General features: G+C 40.1%; 5 protein-coding genes across 5 annotated transcripts; all 5 read right to left on the bottom strand.

The window, feature by feature from the left end:
* Positions 1-3865: 3865 nt before the first annotated feature.
* On the bottom strand, positions 3866-4444 carry LOC17883104. Its single transcript, XM_006289059.2, has one exon. The coding sequence runs from the start codon at positions 4213-4215 to the stop codon at positions 3931-3933; it is 285 nt and encodes a 94-aa protein (XP_006289121.1). The 5' UTR covers positions 4216-4444; the 3' UTR covers positions 3866-3930.
* Positions 4445-4487: 43 nt separating this feature from the next.
* Positions 4488-6700, bottom strand: LOC17883879. The gene is made up of 4 exons (XM_006289185.2): positions 4991-6700; positions 4787-4913; positions 4606-4707; positions 4488-4541 (listed from the first exon to the last, which is right to left on the bottom strand). Exons 1-4 carry the CDS (start codon positions 6691-6693, stop codon positions 4488-4490), a joined length of 1986 nt encoding a protein of 661 aa, XP_006289247.1. The 5' UTR covers positions 6694-6700.
* A 138-nt stretch (positions 6701-6838) lies between these two features.
* Positions 6839-8679, bottom strand: LOC17882857 (caffeoylshikimate esterase). Its single transcript, XM_006288130.2, has 2 exons — positions 8025-8679; positions 6839-7923 (listed from the first exon to the last, which is right to left on the bottom strand). The coding sequence occupies exon 2, from the start codon at positions 7921-7923 to the stop codon at positions 6937-6939; it is 987 nt and encodes a 328-aa protein (XP_006288192.1). The 5' UTR covers positions 8025-8679; the 3' UTR covers positions 6839-6936.
* A 106-nt stretch (positions 8680-8785) lies between these two features.
* Positions 8786-10536, bottom strand: LOC17882864. Its single transcript, XM_006287989.2, has 5 exons — positions 10011-10536; positions 9656-9908; positions 9326-9424; positions 9034-9236; positions 8786-8954 (listed from the first exon to the last, which is right to left on the bottom strand). The coding sequence occupies exons 1-5, from the start codon at positions 10442-10444 to the stop codon at positions 8879-8881; spliced, it is 1065 nt and encodes a 354-aa protein (XP_006288051.1). The 5' UTR covers positions 10445-10536; the 3' UTR covers positions 8786-8878.
* A 719-nt stretch (positions 10537-11255) lies between these two features.
* Positions 11256-13913, bottom strand: LOC17884251 (E2F transcription factor-like E2FD). Its single transcript, XM_006287999.2, has 11 exons — positions 13786-13913; positions 13594-13661; positions 13361-13413; positions 13178-13255; positions 13019-13075; positions 12817-12895; positions 12521-12588; positions 12357-12429; positions 12202-12263; positions 11703-12087; positions 11256-11621 (listed from the first exon to the last, which is right to left on the bottom strand). The coding sequence occupies exons 1-11, from the start codon at positions 13848-13850 to the stop codon at positions 11551-11553; spliced, it is 1059 nt and encodes a 352-aa protein (XP_006288061.1). The 5' UTR covers positions 13851-13913; the 3' UTR covers positions 11256-11550.
* Positions 13914-14169: the final 256 nt, after the last annotated feature.

Below are 14169 nucleotides of genomic sequence, written 5' to 3'. Positions count from 1 at the left end.
CGTGTCTCGTTCTCCGCAGCAGCAGCAGTCTTCTCGGCGCCCATATCTTGGAAAGTGTCAGGCTTGTGGTACTCAAGGTCACATTGCCAAGTACTGCCCCCAATTCAAGCTGATAACTCAGACGTCACAACCGTCTCACTCCAAGGGAGCAAGCACCTGGACTCCACGCGCATACAATGCGTCTGTGCTTCCGCCAGACCCCTCGGCATGGCTTCTGGACACCGGAGCAACACACCACCTCACCTCTGATCTCGCCAACCTCGCTACTCACTCTCCCTACACCGGCTCCGATGAAGTGATTGTCGGCAACGGCGAGAGCCTACCAATCACACACACTGGTTCCCTCTCTTTACCACACTCTCATCGTCGTATCTCCCTTAATAATGTTTTACGTGCCCCAGATATTGCTCGCAACTTGATCTCAGTACGTAAACTATGTGTTGATAACTCTGTCTCGGTGGAATTCTTTCCTGATTTGTTTCAGGTGAAGGATCTAAGCTCGGGGGCGCAATTAACCACAGGAAGGACGACTAATGGTGGATATGAATGGCCAGAATTTCAATTGGATGGATCCTCTGCTTCTGCTTTTACAATTTCAATAAAATGTCCTCTGCCTCTTTGGCATTCTCGTCTTGGACACCCTTCTTTATCTACTCTTAAAACAATTGTTTCTCATTACTCTTTGCCTGTTTCTAATAAAGATCCATCTCTTTTATGCAATGCTTGTTCAATCTCCAAAAGTCACAAACTCCCCTTCTTCTCCTCCACTCTCACCTCTAGCAAACCCATTGAACTCGTCTACTCCGATGTTTGGACCTCCCCCGTTCACTCTATCGACAACTACAAATATTATGTTATTTTTGTCGATCACTTCACACACTATATTTGGTTATATCCTCTTCGCCGAAAATCTGATGTTCTCGAGACCTTCACCCGCTACAAAAATCTTGCTGAAAACAAACTTCAAACCAAGCTCACCACTCTTTACTCTGACAATGGCGGAGAATATCTTGCTTTAGCCACCTACCTTGCCCAAAACGGTATCACCCATCTCACTTCCCCACCTCACACACCACAACACAATGGCTTCTCTGAACGACGGCATCGTCATCTTGTCGAAACAGGCCTAGCCCTTCTTTCTCATGCTTCCATTCCGATCTCCTATTGGAGTTATGCCTTAACCGCTGCAGCCTATCTCATAAATCGAATGCCCACTTCCACTCTTGCCAACTCCTCTCCTTTTGAATGTCTCTTTGGGATCACTCCTAATTACACCAAACTAAAAGTCTTTGGCTGCCTCTGCTACCCCTGGCTCCGGCCATACACCAGTCACAAACTTGAAGCTCGCTCATCTCCGTGCGTTTTTCTCGGTTACTCTCAAACCCAAAGTGCCTATCTCTGCCTCAATCCATCAACCAAACGAATTTTTATCTCTCGTCACGTCCAATTTCATGAGACTTCTTTTCCTTTTCAAAATCTTCCTTCCAGCCAAACACCTAACCTTCCCTCCACTCTCTGGTTTCCTTCGCTATTCCAACTTCCTGGCCACTCGAATCCACCGTCGTCAGCTGATCAGTCGCCCCTAGGCTCCGATCCTTCACCACCGGCGAATCCACCTCCGTCCGCAAACGCTGCTCCAGACAGCTCCGTGACAGAAACATCAACCACTGGGCCCGATTGTGGAAATACCCGAACCTCTTCCTTTGGGCTTGTTCCAGGCCCATCAAGCTCTCAGGTCATTACTGGCAGCCCAACACCAGCGCCCACTCCTCCGACTGACTCATCTTCTTCTCCGCCGTGCAATCAACACTCGATGGTCACACGAGCCAAAAACAACATTGTCAAACCGAATCCCAAATTTGCGATGGTTGCTACCTCTGCTCGTGAGACTGAACCAACATCCGTGGCTCAGGCGTTGAAAGATGATCGGTGGCGGAAGGCAATGCGGTCTGAATTTGATGCACAAGTGAAGTTTCAAACTTGGGATCCTGTCCCTCCTCACTCGTCGCAAAAATTGGTTGGCACAAAATGGGTTTTCCGGATCAAACGCCTACTGTCTGGTGAAATTGACAAGTTCAAAGCTCGCTTCGTCGCCAAGGGTTTTCATCAACGACCGGGAGTTGACTACACCGAAACCTTCAGTCCGGTAATAAAAGCGGCCACTGTTCGTCTCGTTCTCGGTCAGGCGGTGGATCGTGGTTGGGATCTACGGCAGCTTGATGTCAACAATGCATTCCTACAGGGCAAGCTCACTGAAGATGTTTACATAGCACAGCCTTCTGGTTTTGTTGATCGAGACAAAGCGAATCATGTCTGCAAGCTTAATAAAGCCCTTTACGGTCTGAAACAGGCTCCCCGCGCCTGGTACACGGAGCTACGCACATTCCTTCTCAAGACCGGCTTCACCAACTCACTGTGTGATGCCTCGCTCTTTATTTTGCTCCGTCCTGGCACAATACTTCTGGTTCTCGTTTATGTTGTTGACATTGTGGTCACAGGTAATAACTCCTCAGCTATTGATCGTTTCATCTCTCTATTGGGTAGTCATTTCTCCCTCAAAGACATGGGCGCTCTCAGCTACTTCTTGGGTATTGAGGCCACTCGATCTTCCAAAGGTCTTCTCCTCACGCAGCGCAAGTACATCACGGATCTCCTTGCTCGCACCAACATGTTGGATGCTAACCCTGCTCCAACTCCTCTGTCCGAAAACTGTGCTCTGCACCTTCACTCCGGCACGCCTCTCCCTGATGGTAGTCAATATCGGACTGTTGTCGGCAGTCTGCAGTACCTTCACTTTACAAGACCCGACGTTGCCTTTGCTGTGAATAAGTTATCGCAGTTCATGCATCGTCCCACTGATATACACTGGCAGGCTGCTAAACGTGTTCTGCGTTACTTATCCGGTACTCGTGATCAGGGAATTTTTCTTCGCCGCAACAACAACCTGAATCTACATGCTTTCTCCGATGCTTCTTGGGGGGAAAGATCAAGATACTTATGTGTCTACAGGCGCCTACATTGTCTACCTCGGCTCTCATCCGATTGTCTGGTCCTCTAAAAAGCAGAAAACAGTTGCTCGTTCATCAACGGAGGCTGAGTATAAATCTGTTGCAGACACAGCGTCTGAACTCTGTTGGGTGGTTTACTTGATGAAGGAGATTGGTCTTACTCCGTCTACACAACCAGTGATATACTGTGACAACATTGGTGCAACTTATCTCGCTGCAAATCCCGTTTTTCATTCCCGTATGAAGCATGTTGCAATTGATTATCACTTTGTTCGTCAACTTGTTGAGTCTAAGTTTCTTCGTGTCACTCATGTCCCAGCTGAAGACCAACTTGCAGACGCTCTCACAAAGCCGTTACCAAGACCGCAACATGAATTTTTGAATTACAAGATTGGGCTCTCCTCTGGTCGCTCATCTTGCGGGGGCGTATAGGTGATAAGTGTATATTTCTCGTTAAGATTGTATTCTAGTATATTCCTCAGAATATCTCTTGTGTATATTCGTAGGCTAGATCTCGTCTTATCACTCTCTATGTATATATATATGTGTTGTATCTTCTTCATAATCAATACACAACAATACAGTTCTCTATTCTCTACACTAAATATATGAGAAGTTTGGTGAGTCATTTAGTTTTTAGTATATGTTCACTAGTTATGAATATATTACCATGATGAGATTGTATAACTTTATAATTTTTTTTTTTATTACAAAAATATTTAAAAGTTTCTTTTGTGACATTATTTGAAAATCTGCAGATTTTGTTAGAATCAGATTAATTGATGTAAGACTTTTCATAAATTCATAAATTTATTGATTTAGTAAATCTTCTTAGGAAAAAAGGGGACACTCAGAGTGTCTTGCGATACAAGGAGACAATGATTTGGTCAACTAATTAAATTAACTAATATCAGATGCAGCCCTAACGAGTAATGCAATGGCCAATGTAGGGTTTCCCCGGGGAAAGGATCGATAAACAATCGTCGGCGAGGCCATTGATGGCATGGCAACAATCTTTACCCAAACCTTTAAAGTCTCCTTCAGTGACAGCTTTCACGGCATCGAGACAACCTTTCACCTTCTTGATGGGGGAGAAGCACTCATCTGGACTTGGTACCGGCGGTTGAGCTTCGGATTGATGACTACAAAGCAATGCCACCATCAGAGTTGAAAAGAAGAACATCTCTTTCATCTGTTTCGTTTCCATATTTTTTGTTTTTATCTAGAATTGGACAGGTTTTTTTAATAGATATTGTTGTGATCTCTAAGAAGTGGTGAAAGGAGTTTTTAGGCTTATTATAGAAAATGGTTGATTTTGAAGACTACATATGAAAGTTTTGGTGAGTCTTTAATTTTTATTAGTCATGTTATTTTAGTAATACAACTAGATTTTTTAGAAATCTCATAAATTGAAGTTGACTTTCATAAATTTATATTGAAAATTTTTATGGGAAAAAGAATGGTGTAGTAGAATTGGTTTCATGAATCTTCAGATGACAACTCTTTCTTGATCATCTTCGAGATCTCCAATATCTGAAACAAAATATAGAGATTACTTGTGACACAATCTATTTTCAAAATAGAGAGTTTAGCTTACATCTGAGTTTTTGCAGAGAAGCTGTGGGTGTTGATGTAATGTCCAAAGTGTTTTCTGAAGAAGTTTCACCAGAGAATCGACTTGATCTCCAAGAAGATCAACCTGCACTTTTTTCGCGGTTTCATATTGGATTACATAAGAATTCTCACAATTAAGAATGAATTCACACAAACTGTACTACCTCAGTTTCTGCCTTTGTGAGATTCTCAGACATAAGAACAAAAGCTGTCCTATAGACTGATTCTTTTCGTCTCAACGTTGCTATACAATCTATCTTTGAATCAATCTTTATCTCCAAGTCTTGTAACCTCGAAAATGAAACAAAAAGTTCATTACTTAAGAAGTTTTGCATTGTTTATTCCAGGAACCCTTTCTCTCTACTCACCTGAATGTTACCATCTTTAACTTCTCTTGAATCTTCAAACCAAATTTATCATAGACTAGAGACATTTCCAAGTAGGCTCTCTTTCCTTCTTCCTCAATCATTCTTTTATTGTTTGCTTCAATCTTTTCATGATTCTCCACAGTCTCTGAAACTTCTCTTAGCAACTCTGTTACAACCATCCAATTGAGTTCTTGTTTGAATTCTTCATCATCACGAAGAATCTCAAAATTTTTCTCCCAATTCAGGTTCTCTAAACAATCCATACACTTAAGCCCGGATTCGATCTTTTCACTCTTGATCTCTACTTCTTCATCTTCGCTCGCTTTTCTACTGTTTGTGTTCCCATCTGTTATTAGACCCTTGAGCAAAGCCAAGTAAGTATCTTCTAATATTAACAATTTCATCTCTGCATCTTCTTTCTCCTCTTTTTCATTGTCTGAAAACACTGATCTATTCTTCTGCATTTTCATCCAAACATCATCCAAATTGTCATCCGTTACCACCACTTCACGCTCATGATCATACCTATCAAACATATTTTCGAACAGCTTAGCGTTAAGACTCGTCAAGCTATCAAGACCTGCCACGATATCATCAATAGCTCGCTTCGAGCTAGAGCTGTTGTAGCTCTTCTGACGTTTAACAGACTCGATTTTGGGAGGAACAAGCTCTTCGCTCTTCCTTCTAATGATTGATTCATGACTCTTTATCAACTTCGAAACAGGAAAATTACTCGAATCTTTTCCTTCTTCTTCTTCATCGTCCTTTGCTTCTTTATCATCACCAAATTCAAAATTTACTGAAGCTGATGATGATATTGTTGCTACACATGATCTAGGAGATGATGATTTATTGATGATGATCTGATCAATCTGAGATTCTAAACACTCTACCTCTCTACGAATCGAACAAACCCGATTTTTAAAACCCGATTCATAATCTCTCACAACCATCATTACCTTCTCCATTTTCTCCTCTAAACCATTCATATAACCTTTTATCAGTAACGCCATTGAATCTCTCTCTATAGACCATCTCCAACTCTGCTCAATCGGACCTAATTCGGACAAGAATATAGCATGATGCATCTTGTTGAAAGCAAGATCCATTGTCCCTTTCAAAACATCGATATCAACCCCTGAAGGATCCTCTGTTTCTCCCCCTAATTCATTGTACTCTGTTTCAAGCTTCTGTCTAAGATTCATCACTTGCTGATCAACAGAGCTCTTCAGCTCTGAAAACTCATCTTCTTTGATAAAATCTCCAATCTTATTATGAAATCTCTTCCTCTCAAGATCTTGCAAATGAACCAACTCTGTTTCTTTACTCTCCAACACGTTTCTTAGACTCTCTTGGTTCTCAGACATCTCCAACAACTGCCTGTCTTTCTCAAGAATCGCTAACTCGGTCTCTAAGAGACGGTGGTGAAGTCTGTCTTTGATCTCTCTCAGATCGCGAACCACTTCCTCGTGGTTAGTCTCGAGTTTATCGGTCTCTTGTCTGACGAAACTAAGACAGCTCTCGAGCTGTAACACAGCGAGCTCGTAGAAAATGGAAATGGCGTTGAGACGGAGGAGAAGACCATGTTTGGTTTTAATCTTTTCATGAGCTTTGTCCATGGCTTCTTGAACAAGTAACATCATTGTGGAATCAGCCATTGAAAACTTCACTTTCCCTTCCACTTCCTTCATTACATCTTTCATCTTTCTACAATGGAGAGACCAAACTTATAAAATTCTTTACTCTTCTCATCTTTTGCTAACAAGAATTGGAGATTTCAGTTGACCTATTCTTGAGGATCTCAAAATACAAAATTCTCGGATTTGTTTACTAATATAAAATTTGATTATTTATTCTCTATATATGAAAACTAAAGGATCTTAATCTTAACATTAAACCAAAAATAAAATAAAAACAAAGATCTTGGAGCATTTTAACCGGAGTCTTTAAGCTTTGCTACCACCGTTCACGGTGGAGATGTAAGCTCGTTTCTTAATCCAATCCAAAACATCTCCGAAAACCAAATCGACGTTCTCTTCCGACTCTCCAATCAGCTGATGCCACATCCCAGAGTAAACCTTTAACGTCTTGTCTTTGCTACTGCATCTCCGGTAAAGCTCCTCGACGGAGGCGGGATCACAGACGACGTCTTCTCCACCGTGTACGATCATCAACGGGACTTCAACTTCTTCGAATCTGCTTTGAAGATCCTCGCAGACTCGTACGAGCTCGTATGCCGTTGCGGCTCGTGGCTTACCGGCGGTTCTGTTTGGGTTAGAGAAGGCGAGCTTACGTTTCCAGGGCTCCTTGAAAGAGACGCCGGCAATGGAGCCGCGAGTGGGGACGACACGCCAAGTGGGGATGAGTGTAGCAGCAATGGTTAAGAGGTGTTGTAACGGCCACGGAGGTTTGAATTTGTGGCTTATGGAACACATGGCGCCGCTGAGGATAAGACCGTTCCATTGGTGTTTCTGGCGGAGGGTAATGTAGAGAGCGATTGCACCACCGAGGGACTCGGAGTAGAGGAAGGAAGGGAGAGCGGAGGAGGTCGCGTGACGCTTACGGAAGTCATCAAAGAAGGAGATGCAGTCGTCGACGATTAGGTTGATGTTTGGGATGTGAGCTGTTAAACCGTCTGAGAAGCCGTGGCCTCGGTGGTCGATGGCGCAAGTGAGGTATCCGGATTTGGCAAAGAGGACTGAGGTTAGTTGAAGGAACCAGCTCGATTCACCTGTGAAGCCGTGGACGACGGCAATGAGGCCGAGTGGTGGACGGTTGAGTGGAGTCCACCATTGTGTGAAGAGTTTGAGACCGGAAGGGTTGGTGAAGTAGGCGGAGGAGTGGGCGACTGAGTGGCGAGAGTAGAATTCTGCAGCGGAGAGAGAGCCGAAGGGGCTTGAGGTGTTGGCCTCTGAGACTGGATGGAGTCCCATCTTTTTTTTGGGACCGTTAATGGTTAAATTTGTATATTTGAAGCAAAAAAAAATATAAAAAAGAATCCAATGCTTCTTGTGTGACATACTAAGTTACTAACCTACTGCTGCTTTTTCGGTTGGTTGCGTCTTCATATGAATTTCCTCTTTTTGTTTAACATGTTCTAAGAGTTAATTATTGTACCAATTTATTCAATAAATCAAACAAAACTCATCTACCATGTCTTTATCATATGTTCTGTCCAAATTAACCATACGGATAACATGTTTGGCTGCATGAAGCAATCGGGGTTGATACATCATACATAACTAAATCCTACCAGTATACTATATCAAAACGACTCAATACTTGGAATTTTCATATTTATAACAATATTTGATCCAAAAAGAGAATCAAGTTTTAACGAAACCCCGTGTCAAACCAATCTGTATAATATACTTTTGAAAATCAGCAATCACTATTCTTCTAAATAGAATTAAAAAATTTGAACACCGTTAATGTAACTACCATGATGGGTTTGGTGAAGTGGGTACACGTGAGAAATTCACCTAAATTACTCAACCACCTACTTGAAGAACATATTAGTACCAGTCAAATAAGTTTATTAAAACAGATTAATGAATAAAATAACAAGGATACACAAATAGCATTTGAAGACATCTATCTAGCCAATAAGAATGATGGAATTTATCTACCTTTCTAGTGATCCTTATTTTTTTTGCTTAGCTAACAGCCTAACACTATGTGCCATCTGGAAAACTATACCTAATTAGAAGAGCTCAAGGAGGTGGAAAACTATCTGGGCATTTAAACCTAACTAGAAAAACTTAAAGAGATGGAAAATTGCAGGGGACGTTGATAGGTAATAACTTAACGCTTAGATTAAAGAAATCAAAATGGGGGAGAAGAATATACATTGGTGTTTCTTTTTTTTTCTGTCTCCTTTTTCTGATTTTACAGCAATCCAACAACACAGCTGAGATGTAACCTATTCTCCAAACCTCTTAAATGATGTCCCAATAGCATGCACCTGAAACGAAACGAATCGTGAATGAGATCAACAAGCTCTGTTTTAGTTATTTACAGTCGTAAGAGGAGTTTGACTTTACCAGAAAAGGAGCTTTGCAAGGTAATCCCTGGAGGTGTCTACTTTTCTACCAGTTCCATCACCACCTTCTGTCGTCCTTATGCCAGAATTTTGCATGAAATTTGAAGTAGTCTGGTCTTCAAAGATTCTCTCGAATACATTTTGGACAAGTTGGTTCACGATCTCTTCCACTTCCGGTGAAGACAGTTGAGATAACTCAGTCACCTGTCAATATGTATGAATTCTTTTTATGAGAGAGAGAGGATATTGAGATAGAGAATAAGAATCAAAGAGGAAACCTCAAAGTTTAGTACCATCTTGGGATCGAGGGAACGCAAATAATCCAACAAATCATTCTTGTTTCCTTTCTCACATTCTATTTGTAAAGCCTTCTTCTTTTGTGAATCTAGCTCCTGAAATAGAGTAAAATAAGTATTACGGCTTAATGTTTCATGGAAACAGAATCAGACTTGACCAATGTAGACAAATAATTCAAACATGAGGAAGACAAAGACCTTCACAAGCCAGCACAGCTAATCCGATAACAGACACTAGTTCGATTACGACCAAAATTCAATTTAGTTCTCCGCAACTAAACTAGAGCAAAATAAAGACACAGAAAGGAGAGATACACACTCAATTACCTCTTTCATGGTAGATAACTCAGACTGCAAATGCTGAATATAACTCAACGCTTCGGTTGACAAGTCTCCAAAGACCTGAGGACTCAATCTCTCTAATTCCTCAACACAATTCCCTAAATCCTCACTCACTCCCTTCTCGGAACCAAATCTTACATCGTCTTTCAAAGATTGATCCTCCTCCTTTCTAGGATCAGTCGGTATATCAAAATTCCTCCTTAGTGATACACGATACTCCGCATTCCACAACGTATACCTAAAACCACACACGAAGCAAAATCGCTAAATCCACACTAGTTGCAAAACATATATTTAACAAAATTCGCATCAGAGAGATTAAAATTTGAAAAATATATACCCGGTGATGATGGAAGAAATGAGGAGACGATAAAGAGGCTGCTCGGAGATGGTAACGGAAACGGCGAATTGATCGGAAGGAAGGAGCCCAAGCATAGAAGAAATCGTCTGCTTCATAGAATCCTTAGCTGAATCGGATAAGCCTTTGGAGATAACAGACGTATCAAGCGGCTGGATCCGATTCACCAAATTCGCGATCACAGCGAAACCTCGATCCAGCTTAGAACGACGAGTAGACACATACGAATCGTCGGAGGAAACTCCACCACCGCTGAGACAGCTGATTACAGCAGAGGAAGACGACACCGCACGATTCGGAGCACAAGGTAACCGGCGAGGAGACGATGGTGGAGGTTGGTGAAGGATTAGCTTCTTCTTTGATAAGTCCGTAACAGGAGAGAGCATGAAAAAGGCTCGTGCTGATGCGGCCGCCATTAATATTGAGCGTCTCGAGCTCTGTTTTCTTCTTCTGTTTCTCTCTCTCTCAGAGCTGTGTGGCTGCGTGATATGCGTTGGGTATTGGAAGAATCTTTTTTTTTTTTTTTTTCAATTGTTTCCTTAAATATTTTTTTGATAATTAGGATTTATTTTTGTTTTATGTATAATTATTTTTTTGTTTAGAAAAATCTTCCTTCGTTCATTTTAGTGATCTGAGAGGCCCACTAAGCCTAGATTTTGGTCTTTTCTCGTGTTTGGTCAGAGTTAAATATTAATTAGATAGACACAGACACAATCATCTCTTAAAACGGAGACTCACGGTCACGAGCCCTTGTAAGAATATTTTTACTCAGACCACTACTAGTAGAAGTTTCTAGAATCCCATCGAAGCCAACTAGTACACAATATACCATTTTTACATGGTAATGACGAATTCTCTAGTGGAATTATATTTCCGGACAATTTGACTTGCTTCTTCAAGTTTAGAAAGGTTAGCCTTTCTTCAATCCAATTCAGCAGCAGTTACCATAAAAATCGAACCATACCAAACTATAAAAGCTAATTAAAATTTGCACATTTTTGTTTTGAACTGAATGTAACATTGAGTGAATCTAAAAACAGATTTCTAATGAATCCATCTGTTTTACACATTCAAAAAATGAAAAACCAGATGGAATCATTGGAGATCTTTTTTATGTTGAATACAATTTTCACATTCAATTAAAACAAAAAAAAAGGTGCAAACTTCAATCGCTTTTTTGTAATTTGGTACGTCTGCACGTTTCAGAATTCCTTTCAACATAGATAATAGCATCGAAAAGACGAAAACTGTTTTGAGCAATTGTATAAAATGGATTACACAATTGGTTTTCCATAAATTAGCAACAAATAAGTAACGCTAGAAAACTAAACGGTCAGCTACTTTAAAGTTATTTTTGTAAAATATTCTACAAAAACCAAAAAGATAACGCTCTGATTTGCAAGTAAAAATAATCTCAACTGTACGAGTTTTTTTCCTGTAGTTTTTAACGCAAAAGAGCACTAAATTTTGGCTTTTGATCAGAGTACTGAAGTAACGCCGCAAGTTTATTTACCTTATTAAGTCATTTCCGACGAAACTCTTCTTGGCATGCCTCAAAAGTCTCTTTGTAATGCGCAAGAAGACCAAACAACGCTGTTCATGAAACAAACTTTCATTTGTAAGAAGTCCCCACATGATATAAGGATAACTCAAAGAAGAGAGTAGTTATTTTACCAGGATTGCAGTACTGCGGTTGGTACAGAGAAGAAATGGTCTCGATAAATCCAAGTCTTAGCCTAATGTTGTTCCCTATGTTGTTCATCCCAGAAGTACCTGCGGGAGTGGATGATCCAAAGGCAAAGTTCTTCACGTCAGGGTTCTCGTCATATGGTTCTTCCTTGATAACACTGCTTGTGTTTTGATTCCCGTAATGCTTCCTGTCTTTAGAACACTCCGCTTTGTTTCTCTTTGCGTTAAAGTTTGTCAGTTCAGTCCCAAACGCTCGCTTCTTAGGCTCACTACGATCACATAAGCTTGCAGAAGCGGTAAGGAATCTGTTTACAGATATGGCTCTGGCTCCCAACCACCTATATGCTGTCTTCTTCTCTGGAGTATGAGTCTGCATGTATAGTATGAACATAAGAAAAGTTAAATTAAAAGTACAATAAGATGTGAGATTAGAATATTCAAGATTCCTATTATATCTGCACAGAAACAAGCTAGTATTTGGTACCTTCTCAATCAGATTCATTGAGGAAAACACATTTGCAATGTCGTAAAGGCGTCTAACTTTAGCTGCAGAGAGTTTACAGAAATGGGGTTTGGTCATTGCTTCTGTATATAATAATCAGAGATCAAAAAAAGGTTAAGAGAAGGAATTAGGATTACTTCTCATATTCAAGGGGTCCTGTGAGTCATGCAGCAATGCTTTTGTAGCCTCATCGAGAGTTATTAGATCATCCTGATGGCAAAGTAGGAACAAGAGAGGTGTCAACTAATTGCTGATTGGTCACAAGTTGTATAGAGAGATATAATAATACTTATTCACTTACATCAGAGCATAAGAAAAGCTTCACAAAGTTCTGTGAAAGGTGCCAGAGAGATCTCTCCTTCTTGCTGTCTAAAACATTGGCAAACAGAAAAGGTTAGGCTTCCAACACGAATCTTATGCTGGAAACGTTTCACTTGATAGAGCATTCTTATGCAAAATTCACTACTATCAAGGACATGTTTCCATTCGTAAAGGAATCTAGATCGAAAGTAAATGAATGGACAAAATAGGAAAAAGCATAGAGTAATACTACTAAAGCCTTCACGAATCAATGATGTTATAACATAAGATCATTACCAAGTTTAGGGGATGGTGAGTTCTCTTGATCCTCAGGAGTGAACTCGAGAGATTCTTCTCTTTCTTTCTCATACAAGACCTGTTCAAATAAGAATCTAATGTAATCCACTTCATTGATGGTTTGACATAATCAGAAACACAACTTCAGTAAACCATCCAACAGAAAGTATCAACAGCAACAGAGTCTGAAATATGAAGTTACCATCTCAGATTTGGTCACATAAGGGATGATCCCAAACTTCTCTCCCATTCCTTGCCTCTGTAAAACACAAACCATTTTCAAAACAAAACAATCACCCAAAACCTAAAGAAAGACAAAAAATAAAAGCCATATAAGATTGATTCGTTGTTTTTAAAGTACTTTGAGTTCAGTGAGAGCACGAGGAACTTCTCCAAAACCTCTCCACGAATACTGATTCTTCCCTCTTCTCGCAACAAGCTGCGTAAAGAAAACGAAACACACCACACAAAATCCTAATCAGCTCAAATAAAATCAAATCCTCAATCAGACAGCATCAAACATCATCAACATCAAATGTTTTACCCCAATACTCTCAAGTATGTTGACCACATCATATATACGCCGACGTTCAACTCCTACAATTCGAGATGTATCAACAAAAATCAATTAGTCTCATCTATTGAAATCAACTCTCACAAAGCCTGAATTTTTTCATTTTATTTTAATCAATTGAAATATGCATAATATATTATATCCAAAACCCAATCGAACACGAAATTATAGGGAAGAATTAAAAAAAAAAAAAAAACAATCACCTAAATATCCGGCGGCTTCATCGAGCCCAATCAAATCACCAACGTCGCGATTATACAGTCTCAGGAAACTGAAATAAATGGGAAAATATAAATAGAGTAGAGATAACAATTTCAACGGAAACGTGAAAAACCAAAGGAAACTAAAAATCTGATCAGAATCCGTAAGAGAGAGAGATGAGTGATGAATAATACTTGGAGACTAGAACTCCGAGAGATTTCTCCTTGCGGCAGTAAGGCTGGAGACCGAGAGAATCCATTTTCCTGAGACAAAGACAACAAAAAGATGTTTTCTGAATGAGAAGACGAGATTTATATAGGCGAAAGCGAGAGGGTAACACAAGAGCTGTGTTTGGATCTGAGCTTTGTTGTGACCTCAAAAAACAAAACCACTTTTATGTAATAGGCGGGTTCTTTTCAAATTAGGAAATACTTTTACCGGTTTAATGCATTGCCTAACTTTAGAGTTTTTTTTCTTTTAATTGTTTTACTTTTTTTTCGTTAAGTAATTTGAAGATAGTAATTTTAACTAGATTTTAATTTTTGAGAAAATTTATTATATGTATCTACCTAGTTAGA

This window comes from Capsella rubella, unplaced genomic scaffold (assembly GCF_000375325.1).
Source record: "Capsella rubella cultivar Monte Gargano unplaced genomic scaffold, Caprub1_0 scaffold_6, whole genome shotgun sequence".
In the NCBI taxonomy this organism is placed as follows: domain Eukaryota; kingdom Viridiplantae; phylum Streptophyta; class Magnoliopsida; order Brassicales; family Brassicaceae; genus Capsella; species Capsella rubella.
The sequence above is the reverse complement of the archived record's forward strand: the minus strand, read 5'-3'. Positions and strand labels throughout refer to the sequence as shown.